The 17,088-nt window shown below is 41.4% G+C and overlaps 4 protein-coding genes across 4 annotated transcripts; 3 read left to right on the top strand and 1 right to left on the bottom strand.

Annotated features, from left to right (window-relative positions):
• Positions 1 to 1,489: 1,489 nt before the first annotated feature.
• BDB00DRAFT_866508 (uncharacterized protein) lies at positions 1,490 to 3,585 on the top strand (the record flags this gene model as incomplete). The annotated part of the gene is made up of 9 exons (XM_053126235.1): positions 1,490 to 1,768; positions 2,140 to 2,277; positions 2,355 to 2,404; positions 2,495 to 2,528; positions 2,640 to 2,804; positions 2,890 to 3,049; positions 3,148 to 3,174; positions 3,256 to 3,405; positions 3,479 to 3,585. 9 exons carry the CDS (start codon positions 1,490 to 1,492, stop codon positions 3,583 to 3,585), a joined length of 1,110 nt encoding a protein of 369 aa, XP_052985911.1.
• On the bottom strand, positions 3,469 to 5,518 carry BDB00DRAFT_948678 (uncharacterized protein; the record flags this gene model as incomplete). The annotated part of the gene is made up of 5 exons (XM_053129554.1): positions 3,469 to 4,469; positions 4,563 to 4,781; positions 4,881 to 5,010; positions 5,141 to 5,303; positions 5,423 to 5,518. The coding sequence occupies 5 exons, from the start codon at positions 5,516 to 5,518 to the stop codon at positions 3,791 to 3,793; spliced, it is 1,287 nt and encodes a 428-aa protein (XP_052985910.1). The 3' UTR covers positions 3,469 to 3,790.
• A 1,123-nt stretch (positions 5,519 to 6,641) lies between these two features.
• On the top strand, positions 6,642 to 8,840 carry BDB00DRAFT_794957 (WD40-repeat-containing domain protein). Its single transcript, XM_053121343.1, has 8 exons — positions 6,642 to 6,733; positions 6,906 to 6,992; positions 7,123 to 7,218; positions 7,337 to 7,663; positions 7,759 to 7,883; positions 7,950 to 8,057; positions 8,140 to 8,281; positions 8,416 to 8,840. The coding sequence occupies exons 1-8, from the start codon at positions 6,707 to 6,709 to the stop codon at positions 8,512 to 8,514; spliced, it is 1,011 nt and encodes a 336-aa protein (XP_052985909.1). The 5' UTR covers positions 6,642 to 6,706; the 3' UTR covers positions 8,515 to 8,840.
• A 4,882-nt stretch (positions 8,841 to 13,722) lies between these two features.
• BDB00DRAFT_948672 (ankyrin repeat-containing domain protein) lies at positions 13,723 to 16,541 on the top strand (the record flags this gene model as incomplete). Its single annotated transcript, XM_053129553.1, has 6 exons — positions 13,723 to 14,010; positions 14,188 to 14,444; positions 14,802 to 14,942; positions 15,059 to 15,245; positions 15,353 to 15,563; positions 15,672 to 16,541. The coding sequence occupies 6 exons, from the start codon at positions 13,723 to 13,725 to the stop codon at positions 16,061 to 16,063; spliced, it is 1,476 nt and encodes a 491-aa protein (XP_052985908.1). The 3' UTR covers positions 16,064 to 16,541.
• Positions 16,542 to 17,088: the final 547 nt, after the last annotated feature.

The following is a 17,088-nucleotide window of genomic DNA, read 5'->3' as shown; positions in this document are numbered from 1 at the left end:
GTTGTTGGAAGCATGCCCTAGGGCTGCATCAACGTAATACAACAACCTTGAAGTATCTTTGTGCTTAGTTGACGTTGTGGGCACACACGGCACGGGCGCCACTAGTGATTGGCGAAGGTCTCTCATTGCGTAGCGACCATTCACTACCTGCGTCTTCGATCAGGTTTTGCTGTCTTCCTGGAAAAAAGAGACAGCAGGAGTTTTTCCCCTCTTTTTCTATTGGAACTTCCTAGAAAAGAGAGTTTCTCTTTAAAATACAATAAGAAAATGACAAAAAGATAATAATCAACAAGAGAAGCTTTCTATGTTTGATTATCATTATAACGGAAAGTTAATCTTTCGTTGGGTAATGACATTCTAATTCACAAAGAAAGATCTCTCGCTTACTGATCGACCTTGTGAAGTACTTTTGTACTTTGTTTGTGAATGTACTATTTGAGATTTAGGATCTCTTTCAAGTGCATATAAAGCGGTGGCAACTCTTTGACACCGTGCTCTCTACGCACGGACCCTGCTATTGTTCTTAAAAGTAAAAAAACGAGGTTACGTCTGTGTTTTTCTTTTCTGTGATGCAAGATCCGTTTGAAACAAATGACCATCAACGGCAGCAATTGAGACACGCTTGACTTCAAGCCTGATTGATTGCTGCGGATTCGCGTTGGCAAAGCAGGATCCGAAAAAGCTCATAATAATGTGATGTGCACTTGTTGCTCAGACCCAAGGACATTATAGTTCACTTTAAGACGCGCTGGTATTACGCGTATGGTTTTTTTCGTAAATCTCAATTCTAATATTATTGCTTTGATTCATTCGCGATTTGTAAACGGATCGACAGTGTCGTTGATTGTGAGTCTGTCTTCCTTCTCCTTTGCTCTTGTCAGCGAAATTATTCTACCTTTTTTTTTTATCAAGCATCACCCTCCTTTTTTCCCTTTATCGCTTAGTTCTCATGGGACGTTGAAGTACTGTACATCATTGACACGCCCATGACGATGGCAATATGAGAGGCTTATGATTATCAATCAGCTTATCACTGTCGGCAAGAGCTGGCGTGACAAAAGGGTCTAAAGGATGCAATAATGTTATAATAATGAGATTGCTATGCTATATGGAGGATCATGGACGCTTTGGTATTGGTGATGTTTATTAAATAAAGAAATTGACGCCAAGGTTGAAAGACATAAGCACCAAATTGATAAAAAGTTCTCTACTGGAAGATCATATCCCGTATAGAATTTACTGTAAAATGGTAAAGTCGCATCTATTAATATCAATGCAAAGATGATGTATTCTTTTGCACCTGTCAAAGAAGAACGTTCATACTAATTCCCCTCCTTCTTTTCTCATGTTTAATTGCTTATTACATCATCATTACAGTACTAGAAAAGCAAACGCAATAACTACCACGCACCATCGGAACTTTTCTTGTCCATTTTCTCTCTCTTTCTTATTCCTATTGCACTCCACATTAAAAGATACATGAATAATCATGGCACTGGATTATAGCCACGACCCATCACGACAAAGCAAAAACTTAATTGTTCGCAAAGAACATCCTTACAATGCGGAGCCGGACCCAAAAGATCTTATCAGCAACTTTATAACACCTGAAAGATACTTTTTCTGCCGATCCCATGGGTACATTCCAGACCTGGACGAAGGAACGCATAAAATATCTTTGGAAGGAATGCATACAACACCACGCTCGTATTCGGTTCAAGAGTTGAAAACCCAGTTTGAAAAGAAGAGTGTTATGATGGCCATGCAGGTGTGTTATGGACTGGGATACTGCTGAGGGTGGCATGATACATACATTTAAATCAAAAGTAATGCTTATAATCACCAAAAAGAAACTAAATATCATATACGCGCTTCAACGTGTTCGGTATACAGTGTGCTGCAAGTATCTTTTCCTTTTCGGAAACATTGATCAACCATTCCGGCTATCATGTGGCTTACACACTATATAATGGATTTCTTCTATAACTTAAGGGTAATCGAAGAGATGGTCTTCATAATGTCAAACACACAGAAGGGGTTCGTATTATTATCAAGTTTTATTTTCTAGATTAGTACAACATAGCCATGTGTGCAGACAATATACTGATAACATACGGCTCTTCATCGTGGGATGTTTAGGTGATTTGGGGACCTTGTGCAGTAGGGAATGCTGTATACTCCGGTTGTCGTCTCAAAGATGTTTTGGAAAGCGTGGGAGTTAAGGAAGCGATGGGACATACTGCCATGCTACATGTTGCATTCAAATCAGTGGAAAAGGTAATATAGAAAAAAGGTGGACACACTGTGTCATATCTTGAGTCCCTTATTTCTAACTGTTTATTTTCTAATATTAGTGTGAAGAAGATGAATGTTACGGCTCTTCGATTCCGTTATCGAAAGCTCTGTAAGTTGTTAAAGTAACACAGGCGGTACCAAAAACTGCATAAGCATTGAAGGCTTATCATGCATACATATGCTCCTTTTCCATACGTAGGGACGAGTTCGGCGATGTGCTTTTAGCTTATGAGGTGATATATCCAGGCATCGATGAAAATTAAGAGAGGGTTAAAGACTTCTGTTCTTTCCCTTATGACGTACCAATGGGTATAACTTGCATGTATTTACATCACTCAATGTAGATGAATGGGGCTCCCTTGACGCGAGACCACGGTTTTCCAGTTCGCGTGGTCGTTCCAGGATATATCGGTGCTCGCTCAGTCAAGTTTCTCAAGTCTATCCGAGTACAGGATAAAGAGTCTAATGCATACTACCAACAGCATGATTACAAGATACTTCCGGAAGATGTAAGTCTATTCATAAAGAGAGTGACATGGTTTACGTATTTTGCTGAAAGTAAAATAATATATTCCAATGTGTGGCATGTCATAGGTCGCAAACGAGAAGCAGGCAGAGGAATACTGGTCAATAACGCCAGCGATCGGTGAATATAATGTCCAATCATTCGTATGTAATCCCCAGCATGGACTTGTTGACCTACCAGATCTGGCAAATGCCCAACCTGTAAAAATACAAGGTTATGCGCTTTCAGGTAAAAATGATAATGTGGAAAAATTATTGTCAACGTTGCTCTGCTATTGTTGTTGCATCATATCTGATATTCACGATTTGTAAAAAAAAATCTAACAGGCGGTGGACGCAGCATTCAACGTGTTGGTAAAGTATCGTTCCGTATCAAGTGTATAGATTGTATCGTAAGTGAGAGTTATCTTGTTTATAATGTACATTGCCATATAGATGTCTCGGGTGATGACGGCAAGACCTGGGTTCATGCAGAGCTCCTATGTCAACCATCAGTTGAAAAGACAAGCGCATACACATGGAGCTGGACTTTGTGGACTGCTCATGTCCATGCCACGCCTGGTGTCCGGGTTATCAGCCGAGCAGGTTTGTACCAGTTGTCAGAAGAAATTATGCGTGCCTCTTCCATCGTCTTAAAGTATGCCCCTGATGATTTTAGTTGATTCTGCCGGTAATATTCAACAAGAGTTTCCGATATGGAATTACCGAGGAGTGATGAATAATTCATACAGAACTGTCAAGCGTGCTGATGCAGCTACAGAGTGATAGGTTTGTATTGTTGATGGTGGAGGTGATAATACAAGTTTATCTTTTTTAACTTTCATTCATGAAACAACAAACAATATGACAAAAAAAAAGAGGGGATACAAGTAGGAGAAGAAGAAAAAAACAAGGATGTATGTAATGTGTGTTGTGCGTGTGGAGGGTGCTAGCAAACAATGAAGTTGTTATGATTATCTTTCATTTTTCTTTAGTTGGAAGTAGAAACAGTAACTTCAACCTGGGTCTTGTCCTCAACCACCACGGCAGCAGCACCGCCTTGCAGTGCACCACCAGCAATAAGTTTTGCGTTACCAATAACAGCCATGATTTCATTGAGACTTTCCTTCCAGGTGCTGAGTCTTGAGCTCAATTGTTGCCACTGCTCCTTGCCAAATACCCGATAGATGCTTCGATGAACCATGACAGTCTTGTTCAATTGGTCAAGCTTAGCTTCGGCCAAACCAGCCCGAATCACATCAATAACCCACATTTCAACCTCTTCCTCGGGAATCTCCAAAGCCTTTGCAATCTCAGCATAGCTAAGTTCGCGAGACAAGTTTTCACAGCCCAACGATGCCAATGCAAGCAATCGGATTTTGGTAATGTTGTTTTCTTCGTTCGTGCGCTTCAACAAATCGGCGTGCGAGGATGCAAAAGTCTTGTATGTCGAAAGCGAGCCGTTCAGAAACACGTCGAGAAGTTCATATTCGGGAGAGCCCTTAATCTTTTGCACAACAGAGTGTTGGAACAATTCTTCAAATGCGAACCAGTTTTCGATCGAAATGGCTTGCAAAACCAAGTCCTTGGCGAAGGTTTCGACGGATGAGTCGAATGTGGCATCGTCGTAGGTGGCGAGCTTCTTTAACGAAAAGTCGAACGACAGCTTTCTAAATAATTTTTTCCCATCGTATTCAGTTTCTCTTCTCTTCTCCAAGGTAATATATATCTAACCCAGTTGTTGTAAAACAATATATACGTACTCTTCGCCTGCCTGCTTCAACTTTTCGCTCAAATGGCTATACAATTGTCGCTCAGTTTCCTTGTCAATACCCCACTGTTTTATCCATTTGTCGATGTGTTCCAATTGGCTGTACAGAGAATCTAATTCGTCTGCCTGGGCTGTAACGTCTACTAATCCCAAGAATGCATGGTAGCGGAGCGTCGAGTCGTTGGGCAATGCGTTATACAAGTTAAGCAAGCTAAATAAAGAAAAATCCACACGTCAGTTACTGTTGCCTTCTCTTCCGATTGTTTGTGTTCGCATAGTCATGATATTATTCAATCCGTAAGTCACGTACATTTTCTGCTTCAAGCTCGTCTTGCTGCTTTCGGTCTGGGTCAAAGTATCGATCAAGGCCTTGACGGTTGCTGCTTGATCCACAGAGTTCAGTGCAACAACGATCAACAAGTTAAAGGCACCTTCAACCTCTAATATGATCCGAACACACACAATAGTACCGCATACCAAGATTAGTCACTGCATAAAGTTGAAAGACGCGGTACAGCAGTGAAATAAGGAGAATGGGGGAATGGTGGTGAAAACAAGGAGTATATATACCTCGGTCGTTCTCAGTCAAGAAAAGGGAGCCGTCCTTTGCGAGCTTAACGTAGATGTCGTTGTTCTTTGCTGACAAGAGCTTTGCGATCTCTTGAACATATGCAGCGTTCTCTTCACCATCTTCGCCCTTCAACTTTGAAATGTATGAAGCGAGATCTTGGATCTAACCGTGATAAAATTTAAAAGCAAGTATTTAAGTCAATTGTCGTGACAAACAAGAAAATGGTGTTCGTCCTCGTGTGCGGCTTTGCTTTTTTCATGGATTTAATCCACCCGCGTCACAATGGGTGAATCAAGAAACCCCAAACTTGAGTAGCACTTTGAATTGGGGCATACCTGCGCCTCAACAGATCCTTGGACGAAAATACTGGCAGACATTATCAAAGGTCGTCGATTGATTTAACAAGGATCGAGAAGTCGGAAGCGGTGGCGGTTTCCGTAATAACTTTTTTTTTCGACAGGCAAACACTATCGTCAAGTCACGAATCGACTCCGATAGCGGCAGGGCGAAATGATCTTAAATTGTTATTGTCCTCCTATTATGAGCTGTAAAGCAGTGTCGTTGCCTGGATACACGACGGCGTTTTCCTTTATATTGTCTCGGTCAGTTAATTCGAGCCATAAACTGAATTGTTAGCTTTTTTTCCACTTACATGAGCAGGAGCTATAAGTCATTCAGGAGGATAGTTGCTGAGGTCACATCAGCGTATTGATTTGTTCTTTGGCTATGGGCACCCCACTTCCGCCCCAAGTTATGAATCTCAAGAAGTTTGTCGATTCTACTGATAAACCAGGTGTGCTCCATTAACAGTTAAGCTACTTTAGTGACGAACAGTTGCTCCAAATTGCTGTACCAGCAGTATTTATAGCTGTAGCACAAATATCACCTACAGCAAGTCGTTGCCTCTACTGTTAATAATTGTAAATATTGCTAGTAAAATAGCTTTGTGAGTAAGCAGATATGCTCCTCCAGTGTTTATATGTTAAAGTGCGCGTAGATTAGACTTTCTTTATTAATACTTTCTGTGCAATCTTTCGGATTTACAGCTTGGTAAGGTTCCTGTAACAAAAGCCAAAGTTTGTTGTATTGGCCATTACCTGAGAGGGTGCAAGCCGATCAGTCCGCTTGAAATAGCCTGTGTTACTGTGCTAGCCAATACAGACTGCATGTTCTCTAACTATTTACTATATCATCCAACAACCGACAGCTCGACAGACGCACATGGCGACGCATTGCCCTCGCTGTCTGCATTTAATAAGAACACTGCTAAAAAGATGGTCTGTTTGCAGTTGACGCAATTGGTGAAGCAGACGGCCTCACCTTTTCTTTTACCTTTTTTTTGGAAATAATGTACCGTACCTTTTTGGAGAGCCACATCATAGAGTCGGGATCTTGTATGTGATCAAAACTCTACTGCGAAACAATTTGCCGCAGTAAAATCAAACCCATATCAGCTGATGCCTCAGCAGCAGAGACGCTCGCGCTCTTCACTTTTCTTCCTTTCCCTTTCCCTATCCTGCCTCTCTTCTTCATCAGGTCCTTGCTCTTTGAGGAAATTATAAAATATGCTTATGGACCCAAACGACGTAGAGGTACGTACGGTGGATGCTGTTGCTGCGGAAAATGAAACGGGGCACGCGTGCCTTAGAAGTACTTTATGCACCTCGAGTAACAAGCGCGCGCGACTCTTTTTTTTTTGAATTATACTGGTAATGCTGAAAGACAGAACGCCTTCTTTTCTTTATCGCTTCTTACTACAATTAGGTTGCCCACCCACCAAGTGATGGCGTATCGTCGATGGCATTCTCCCCTACCAACGATCATTTGGCTGTAGCTTCGTGGGATCACCAGGTAATAGGGTAGAGAACTGCGCGATCGAACAAGCAGTCAAAAGAAAGCTAATGAATTGCCACATTTACACATGACTTACGAACGTGCCTACACACTACTATAATTCACCTCTCTCGTGCATACATATTAGGTGCGTATATATGGCGTCCAGTCAGCAACTGGAAGCACGACCCCTATAGCAGCCTATGAGCATCAAAATCCCGCCTTGTCAGTGGCATGGTGCAGAGTAAGATTATATCCTTGAAATAATAAAGGATCCAAGGAAAAGGATGGGTTCGTTATTCTACGTAGCAAGATATTCTAAATCATTCTATTCTCTGGTTTGGTAAATGATGGCATCGCAGGATGGCAATAGAGTAATTTCCGGCGGAGCAGATAACACTGCACGCATGTACGACGTAATTCGAGGACAAGCAATTCAAATAGCACAACATGCTGCGCCTGTCAAAAGTGTCAAGGTTTTGGGAGGTTTGGGAGACAATGTTATTGCTACGGCCAGCTGGGATCAAACGCTCAAATACTGGGATACACGATCGCCTCAGCCTATTGCAACGGTACAGCTGCCAGATCGATGCTATGTGATGGATACGGTTGATCAGTTGTTGGTTGTGGGAACTGCAGAGAGACACGTGTGTATCTTTGATCTGAAGAATCCCACCGTAATTTACAAGGTGATGCTTCTTTGAAAAACAAATACATGGATGGGAGGATAGTCTTGCTGCTGGACATAATGTTCACTAACCACACATGATTGTAATCTATATAGCAAACTGTCTCGCCGCTAAAGTGGCAAACCAGAGCAATTGCTTGCTTTCCGGACGCTAAAGGCTTTGCAATCGGATCCATCGAAGGACGCATCGGTATCCAGTATGTGGATCCCCGAGATCACGCGTAAGTCTCCTCTTATGATGTAGTTCAGAGCTAAACTATTAACCGAACGATATTTGTATCTATTAGGAAAAACTTTTCTTTCAGATGCCATCGCGACGAAAAGACAAAGCAAGTATTTGCTGTCAATGATATTTCGTTTCATCCTACATTCGGCAGCTTTTCCACTTGCGGCAGGTAATTATCTTTTTTTCTTTTGAATTCTCAAATGAGCTTGGTCAACTTATATGAACGATGCGAATCTATAATTTGATTTCAGTGATGGTACCACGTCTTTCTGGGATAAGGATTCGCGCCAACGGTTGAAGCTATTCTCTAAGGTTCAATGCACTGTCTCTTGCACAGCATTCAATCGTAATGGGAATCTTCTCGCCTATGCGGTTAGCTATGATTGGTCGCAGGTAAGAAAAAAAGAATACACAGAGAGAGAAAGAGGGGTTGGGTTTATGATGTCGGGTATATCTTAGCACTAATAGGTCTTTGTTCTCCATATCAATGCTAAATAAAACATGTTTACTTGTTATAATTCTTTCAGGGATATAAGAAAGCACCATCGCCATCTGGTACAAATCCAAACAAGATTGGGCTTCATGCCGTAATAGGTGATGAGGCCAAAACAAAAAAGAAACGATGAACTTTTCGCTGCTCCCTTTTCATCTGCACACTTACACACGCAAATTCTATCTCTCACCCGATGCAATCCTCTTTCCCCTTTCAGAACACTCGTATCATATTTCTCCTCCCAGTAGTACTCAAAAAGAATTATGGAAAATAGTACTGCTCACCCATTTGCATTAGCAAACAGAAACCTATTACCAGCACCTTCTATTATTTCCCCCAGAATAAAAAATTCTCCCTGCCTTTTATTGTTTAAACGCTGGTCCGAACAAACAAAATGTTTGGCTCTTCAATACATATTTTTAAAGGACGTGACATGAGTTATTATATCACGTGCAACAGATACAAAAGCAGTTTTCCGAATGATAATGCTGCATCTACACACAAACAATCAAGCTGTCAAATGCTTATGTACCACAAAGAGCGAACATGCAGGAAACCATATGATCTTTGTACAGACTGAATAAAGCATGACGCCACCATATCGTAGTTCACATACGACTTTTATAAATTTACATATAGTGACTTTAAATCCTCGAGTAAGGTCATTCGCTGTAAGCATTAATAATGAGCACATTTTTATATCAATCATAGTCACATTGAACTGTGCGAACTGTGTTCTGCTGCATCAACGAGGGCTGTATATGTACACAGAGCCGCGGCTTCTGATAAACAACATGTTAAATATTAAGTACATCAAGCCATCATGTAATGCATAATAGGTGGTAGCCTTGAGCAAAGAACGAAAACCTACATAACGCGATACAGCAACGGTGATATAAGTGTGTCGGCTAATAATTTCATTGGTATTCACTAGCTACGCGATTTTCGGTTTCTTCTATGTATATTGATGAGTTATCGACGCTACTTTATTTACTACAGCACTATTACATGGCGTCAATAAGGAGAACAATGACTTCTTGATTGTTTCATGATCGCCGTCAGGAGAGAAAGAACCAAAATATACGCTTATTGCATTGCTAGTTGATCTCGTTGCTCTAGCAGGAATGCTTGTCCTTCATGTATGTGCAACCAGTATATAAAACATCATAACAACGAAGCTATCAGTCATTTGTGTATGTACACATATGTAGCGCTGCAGCTTTTTAAAACATGTAGTTAACTGCATTATGATATACTTCTCTATGATATAACCTTCTAAATATACTGAGGAATTGTTTTAAAACGATTCTAGATTATAGCGTACAGTCACACAGTGCGTACATAGTGAATGTTATAGAGAAACAAAGAAAGTAGTCGATGATCCTCATTCAATATGATCATCGTTGCCCACAATCCTTTTTTTAGCCGCACTGTAATAAAATAAACTATGAGAGAATGACCCATTATGCTACTCCTCCTTACATTCCACAAGGGCAAAAGGACAAAAAGAAGGTACACGTGAATGTGTGCGTGTGATTGCGTGTGGTCGGCGTAATTCATACTACATAGAGACATTGCTACAGTACTTTCTTCATTTTATTGCACTTGATGTGGCCATAGCCGCATGCTCCCACCTTGTCGCTCTCCCTTGTTATCATCTTCTCCCTATATAGGACCTTACTGGGAAATATCATCACTGTTGTACAAAAACCATTACCGCTGCTAGCCATGTCCATTAACCGTTTTAAGGGAGGGACTGTGCACTTTTTTATAAAACAAGAAAAGATACATGTGGTTGATGATGTTATCTTTTTCCCTAGCGTTTGTCGTATGTCTCATTATACTACCATAAGCAGGTGTTGCTTTAATATGTAAAAGTATCAATATAGAAATCATTAAACATAATTCTGAACGATAGTCAAAGGGATGAGAGGACAGGGTGACATGCCAAATAGATAAGAGTAAGCAAAAATTTGTTAAACCGTTATCGGTTAAGAAGAAAGCGTTTGAGTACATATTGCATAATGTGTACATCGTTTAGCAACAAAGGATTGGCGGAAATATTATATGATATGCATACATTTAGTTATCCTGTACACGCGTTGTTACAATAAGGATAAAAATAGTTGTAGTACCGTTGTTAAAAGTGTCATAAATATACAGTAGGAATGTGCTCGGACCCAGTAACGACCAAAATAGAGCCATGTAGACATGTCATACGAAGCTTAGACTACCACACCCTAATAACCCACATCAATAATAAAAGATATCAACTTGTACTACTATACCAGTGCTTCTTGTAATAAAAGTGTGTAGCAAATAAAATAGTCAGCTAAGGATAGAAAGAGAAAGAAAGCTTCATGGTTTTGGCTTAAATTGGAACAATAACGTGCACAATCTGTACTGCCCCATCTTTCACATCGGATTCGTACGTGGAAGTGTGTAATTTTGCAAAAAAAATATACGATGAGAATGCAGCTACCATCATATGATTTAGTAACCAAATTTGCGGCAGACATGTATATATGATAGAAAAAAAAAAGAGTGAAATGGAACGCCGAACAGGTACACTGTGGAGTGGGGGATGAACGGATGGGACTGCACGCTGTGGGCGCATTGATTGTGCATTTAAATAAGTTAAATTAGGATGTCATGTTTTAAGCACAATCTAAAGGCAATAATATTATAAACATCATGTACCGGCGTTGTGTCGTGGATTAAGCCAAAGTCATTATACTTATTGGTGGGGAAATTAAACTTAAAGGCTTTCAGTTTGTGGTAGCTATTCCATGGAGGACAATCACATTATGGATCGCTGCATGAATTCTAATACGATGTAGAAGCTGCCATTGTGCTAGTACTGCTAGCTGTTGCTAATCGATATGTCAAACTGTAGTTGCTAATCAGCGGCAGCAATATTATGCGCCTATGTATCAACATCCATATCTCTTTCTAGGTACTCCTATTTCGTTTTCTTTTGGAACACATTCATTACGATAACCAAAAGGAATAACTTTGAAGAGAAAGTGAGGAAAAAAAATAACACGTTGGGGGCTACCGGGTGAGTAGGAGAAATATAGATATGCGGCAGCGGCACCGTCGATGCAGGTACAGCAGGTACGATGATCTCTCCCGCTGATGCATCATCGGGAGGCTCTTCATACTGTAATTTTACTTTATGGACCCTGCTTGCTGACTGTATACACAGCGTCAGCAGCAATCGTAGATTGTTAAGCTGCGTGCATTGTTACTCAAAATAGACGTTTCAGAGAGAGCAGAGCTGAAAAACGAAAAGGGTTTTTTCCCTCACCCCTCCCGTTTCAAGGCTCAAAGAGCATCATCGTTCTGCCACTTTCGATCACGGATAGTGGTTCAGGTCAGCTTTTTTCTAGAGCTTAGTATCCGTGTCTATAAAATCGTTATGTAAACTACTACCTAACACATACATACACTACCTAAAACGTCTATATAAGTACGATCAATAAAAGGGAGCAAGGATGGCTTTGAAGCACTTTATCATAAAAGGGGAAAACGAAACAGTTATCAGACAGCAGTTGCAATCATTATTTTTCCGAGAATAAATGACTACCATTAAAGATTTGACCATAGCCTTGCAAACCCAAAAACGCGTAAAGCCCGAGTGTACAAGATAGGACACATACATCAAAACGAGAGATATGAAAGGAGGAAGAAGCAACATAAACGGGACAGGAAAAAAAACCGAGGAGAATATAAGTGTAAAGTTGCAGTAGCTATGTTTATGTGGGAAAGTACACAGCGAAGCAAAGTCAGAAAAACAAGAGTTTTGAACAAGCCATAAATCAAGGGAAGGAGGAGAATCAGGAGAAACAAACGAAGAGGTGTGTACGCATGCTATGTGTGTGAAGCATTACAGTCCATCCTCTTACTATACATACTTGGTTTAATTTTACCCAGAAAGAACAGGAAGAAAAAAACGAATAGGCACCCTGTATGTGGGCTTGTTGAAGGAGCAGCAAATTGAAAAAAAAATGTAGTGAATATAGTAGTAGAGACAAGTAGTAATAATTGCAGACAAGCAGACATTCGTCCCAAAATCTTTTCTATATGAAAAGAGGGGGATAGGTCTGAGAAGGAGAACAAAAGGTGGTATTCGTCTTATGGGGGGAGGAGAGTACAAGAGTATTCTTACTGTTATATATTGTCACTAACATGTTGTAATACCATGCTCGCAGACAGGTAATCTGTGTATGTGCTTAAATGTTTGAGAGACAAGAAGAGGACAGGCATAAATGTATCCATACATAAGAAAACACACACAGACACAACATACACAAGCAACACTCAGTACTGATTAGTAGTAGGAATAGTACTTCTACATTACATTTGCAGGAGCGGTACTGTACGTATGTAAAGGAACGATAACAAGTGCGTGCGCTGTACATACATAATGTAAAATATGTATTATGCATTGTGTGCATGTGTACACCCCACAATCTCGGGAGAATACATTAAGATAATTACAATAGAGCGCCAATGAAAGCGGGGATTTCTCCCCTTCATCTTTGCATTGTTTTAAAGCGGGGATCATGTTAGCATCACCCACATAGTTTAGCATTAAGTTCGCGCTAAAGCATAAGGTTAACCGCCAGCACACTCATAAGATGAGTGTCATTAGGTGACAAGCAATGTTAGTACCATCACTGCGACTACTGATACTATCACCAAAGCGTTTTTCAGTTCACTTGTTTAAATTGTGATCGTGGCACCCTTTCCCTTGCTGTTTTAGTGTGGGATTCTAAGGCGTGCCCTTGAAGGTGTATGCTCTGTCCGGGATAGAGGGGGGGAGTAACATGTACCTGAAATCTTTTGTCGTGTTTAAGTGAAGGAAAGGGTGCAACAATGGAGTAATTAGCCTCTGACTCGTCCACACGCATATACTCACACTGTCTCTCTCTTGTCGCTCACTCTTTTTCTCTTGTCATTGCTTATACGGACATCCTCTTTTTTTTCCCTTTTCCTTTGTTTTCTCTCAAATCCCTAATTGAGCAAACTGGATTGAAAGGGATTGTATTATAATGGAGAAATTGAAACTGAAGCATTTAAAAAGCCAGGCAGGTCCCAAGGATACAGATGCCCCTCCGCACTTCTTTCCATTTTTCTCTAACAATTTACTTTTACTTTCAATTCTTGATACTACTACCATTATTATTACTGTCACAAATAAGTCTTGATCATAATGACTACAAAAGCTGTCTCCGCAACATCAACTGTATTGTCAAACTCTTCATCACTTGCTAGTATAGATGAAAGCGAACCCACTACTATGGGTCCAACACCAGCAAAATCGTTTCAGGAGGACATGAGGCCCATTCGCAGTGCAAAAGAAGTTCTTTATGAGCTCTTGCCGCAAATTGATGCTGCTGAAGTACGAAAAGCAATGAGGTCAGAGATCAAGCGCATGATAACAGATCATGAAAGGCTTGTCACCATGTTGCAACAACGATCTCAAATGCTCGAACATGAAAACGACGAACTTAAACTGATCTCTTCAGAGCATCAACGACGGTACGAAAAGGCTGTTCGTGAAATGCAGTTTTTCAGACGCAAGTTCGACCGAGCGGTCGAAGTACACAAACAACTACAACTGGTGAGTCGTCCACGGAGCTTATCCATCGAATCCGAATCTTCTGGTGACACAAGCCCACATCCTCACTACCCTCATCAGCCTCATCATCATAATCATCACCAAAAACAACAAATGCAAGGCTATCCGTTGACCCCTACAAGCCCGCAACCTTCTTCGTTATCGAACTTATTGGTAGAGTCAGCATATGACCCTGTCATTGGCCCTACAGAGCTTCCACTTCCTAGCACTCCTCGCACCAAATCGACCATGCCTTCTCGATCCTCATCCACCTCAACAAGCTCATCCGCATCACAGTACTGGGCGAACGCAAACAATCCAATGGGAACAATTCCCGGCCCGCCTTTAGAGCCTGCTCCACCCGTGCCACGACTACGGCAAAATTCGATTGCAACCAGCGTGCACAGTTCCCAATCCACAAGCACAGACGGGCAAGGGTCTGCAAATGCTAATACTGCCATTGTACAGCAATCGCAAAAGCAGCAACAACAACAAACGGTGTCAGCTGCAGTGCCAGAAGCTAATCCACGACGAAAGCGATCATGGCAAGCTAATCAGCAACAACAACAACAGCAGGCCGGTCAACCTATTCAGCATTTGGCCTCGTTCAGTACCAATGCTAATGCCTCGGCTGCTCCTGCTGATTCATCTACTGTAGCAGCAGTAGTAGCAACTGGTGTGGCACCCAATGCTTCAGCTGCAGCAGGAGCATCGAGCATCAATAACACAGCGTCATCACCAATTAATAATGCCAATGCCCCCCATTCTGTTCCCATGACACCAGTACGCTCCAGCACATCAACGAATGGTTACACAGGTGCTTCCTTGATCCAACAACGTCGTGTCGATCCTCTTATTTTCGGTGGCTCAGACGGCTTGTGGGAGACAATCGCAAAATCCAAGGGCAGTGATGTTACCGTAGAGAAAATTATCAGGTATATAAACAACCCATATGTTTGTCCACCAAATTATCACAATATCCCCAAAACAGAAAAGTATTTTTCTTTCCATGGCTAACAAAATAAAATTGTGTGTTTGTGTGTGCAAACAGCAATTTCTTGCGTCGAGGCGGGTCACCAAACACATCCAAACAATCACCCTCAGCCAATGCAGTCAAGTACGGTTATGGCATGATTCACGCACTGATCGTCACGAAAGCGCCGGGTTCCTTGGATTTGCTTTTGCAGCAAGGGGCTAATCCAAATGTCATGACTCTAAGTCAAATCGAAGATGAGAAGGTAAGGAATGCCCTTTTTTTTTGATGTGTCAAAAACTGGACCGCTATACTTACTCACGCATAAATTATGCAACAAATTCGGTGTTGTAAAAAAAATTATAATAACAGGTGACACCTTGCTATCTTGCTGCAAGTGTTGGCTGGCTTATAGGTCTGCAGAAGCTGGTTCAAGCAGGCGGAGATCTCATGGCTGCCCGTGGAGCAGGTGTCAAAAACAAGACTGTGCTTCATGTTGCTGCTGAGCACTGCCATGCTGCTGTTGTCGAATATATTGTGAATGTGACACAAGGAGGCTTGAATCTGGAAGAGGACAGCAACGGTAACTATTCACATTCATTGTTATTGTGTAAAAGTTTTCTTTCACAAGTTGTTGTTGATGCGCTATGCGAGCTAATAATAACATTGTGAAAATACATTCTGTGTATAGGTGCGACGGTGTTGCATTATGCATGCGCATCAGGTCATACAGACTTGGTCTCCTTTTTGGCGCGCTCGTGCCAAATTCCCGTGAATCAGCCTGATCACCGTGGCGAGTTACCTCTCCATTGGGCTGCGCGTCATGGACGTCTGGAAGTGGTCACTCTGCTCGTAGAACGGTGTGGCTGCGATTTCAATTCTTACGTTCCACGCAAAGTCGGTACAACACTCGATTTGGCCAAGGCCGGTGGACAACGACGTCTAGTAGATTATCTGAAGGGACTCGGTGCACTAACTGCGAAAAAGATGGATAAGCGTCGAGAAGAAGAATTGGCTCGAGAAGTGCCCGGACATCTGGAGTCTACCTTGACCAGGAACGGATTTTTCGGCGAGGACATTTAATAAAGTCTGTGTGATGGACAGACAAGCCAAGAAAACGAAGAAAGCAGCAATAATGCTAACAGTAACAACAGCAACAAAACAAAAGATCGACAAACAATTCAGATAGAATAAGGAGCAAGCAAGCAAGCCAAAATTTTAAGGAGTGTGCAAACGAAGATCAGTTACTCGTCTCTGCCTCTCTTTGTCCCCAAAAGAACAAGAAAAAGGGAACATTAACTCTGCTTATTGCTTGGACAGCAACGATTCTCTTCTCTTGCTCCTTATTCCTATTTATTACTTCTATTATTACAATTACAATTACTATTATTCCACCTCATACATTATCAGCCATACCTCGTAGTTTATATCTTCTTTCTTTCTTGATCCCACTACTACCACTACAAGCATTTCCTTTCAGCACTATGAACTGTTCCTGACTTGTGCTTTTTCGACCTCGTGTCTCAAGTTAATAATAAAACTGACGATAATGCAAAGTGTGTACGTGTCGAGAGCACCACGCTTCTGTAAATAACAACAATAACAAGCCATCATCAATCATGCTGCACCAAGCTAATAGCTTTGGTTACGTCGCCCCTCCTGCTCCTCCTCACGTGCAGCTTGGAACTGCTCTTTAAATGAGGAAATGGACTATCACCAAGATGCAGATATCTGTAATTAGTATTAGGGAGGACAGGCATACGGTGTATGTAATATGTACATACATTGCATGCAATTCTTCCGGTGCTCAAGAGAAGATGATATAACGGTAATGACATATGTTGCTTCGCGCAGAATGCAGTGGCAAAAAGACGGAAAAACAGCACTTACTGCATATGGCAGACACAACAAGAGTTCCTTTTTAAGCGCAATGCACAACAACGCACAAAATTCCAATAATAATAATAATAATAATCCCACCTTCTTTTTCTCTTTTCCTGTTGTTTACTGTCTCTCTTCTTGGGCTACTAACACCGATCGACAGAAATAAACGACAACAACAACAACACCTACTGCTTACGGCTGGGTTTCTTTTTTAACTTCTTTGT

The sequence above is a fragment of the Zychaea mexicana genome (assembly GCF_025766255.1).
Source record: "Zychaea mexicana strain RSA 1403 chromosome Unknown BDB00scaffold_1, whole genome shotgun sequence".
NCBI lineage: Eukaryota > Fungi > Mucoromycota > Mucoromycetes > Mucorales > Lichtheimiaceae > Zychaea > Zychaea mexicana.
Note: the sequence above shows the minus strand (reverse complement) of the source record. Positions and strands in the feature narration are given on the sequence as shown.

Bases quoted from the DNA above. Each gene is read 5' to 3' on its own strand.
- BDB00DRAFT_794957 (XM_053121343.1), top strand. From the start codon at position 6,707: ATGCTTATGGACCCAAACGACGTAGAG. The intron at 7,219-7,336 runs GTAAGATTATAT...ATGGCATCGCAG, and splicing joins TGTCAGTGGCATGGTGCAGA to GATGGCAATAGAGTAATTTC. The intron at 8,282-8,415 runs GTAAGAAAAAAA...TAATTCTTTCAG, and splicing joins TTAGCTATGATTGGTCGCAG to GGATATAAGAAAGCACCATC.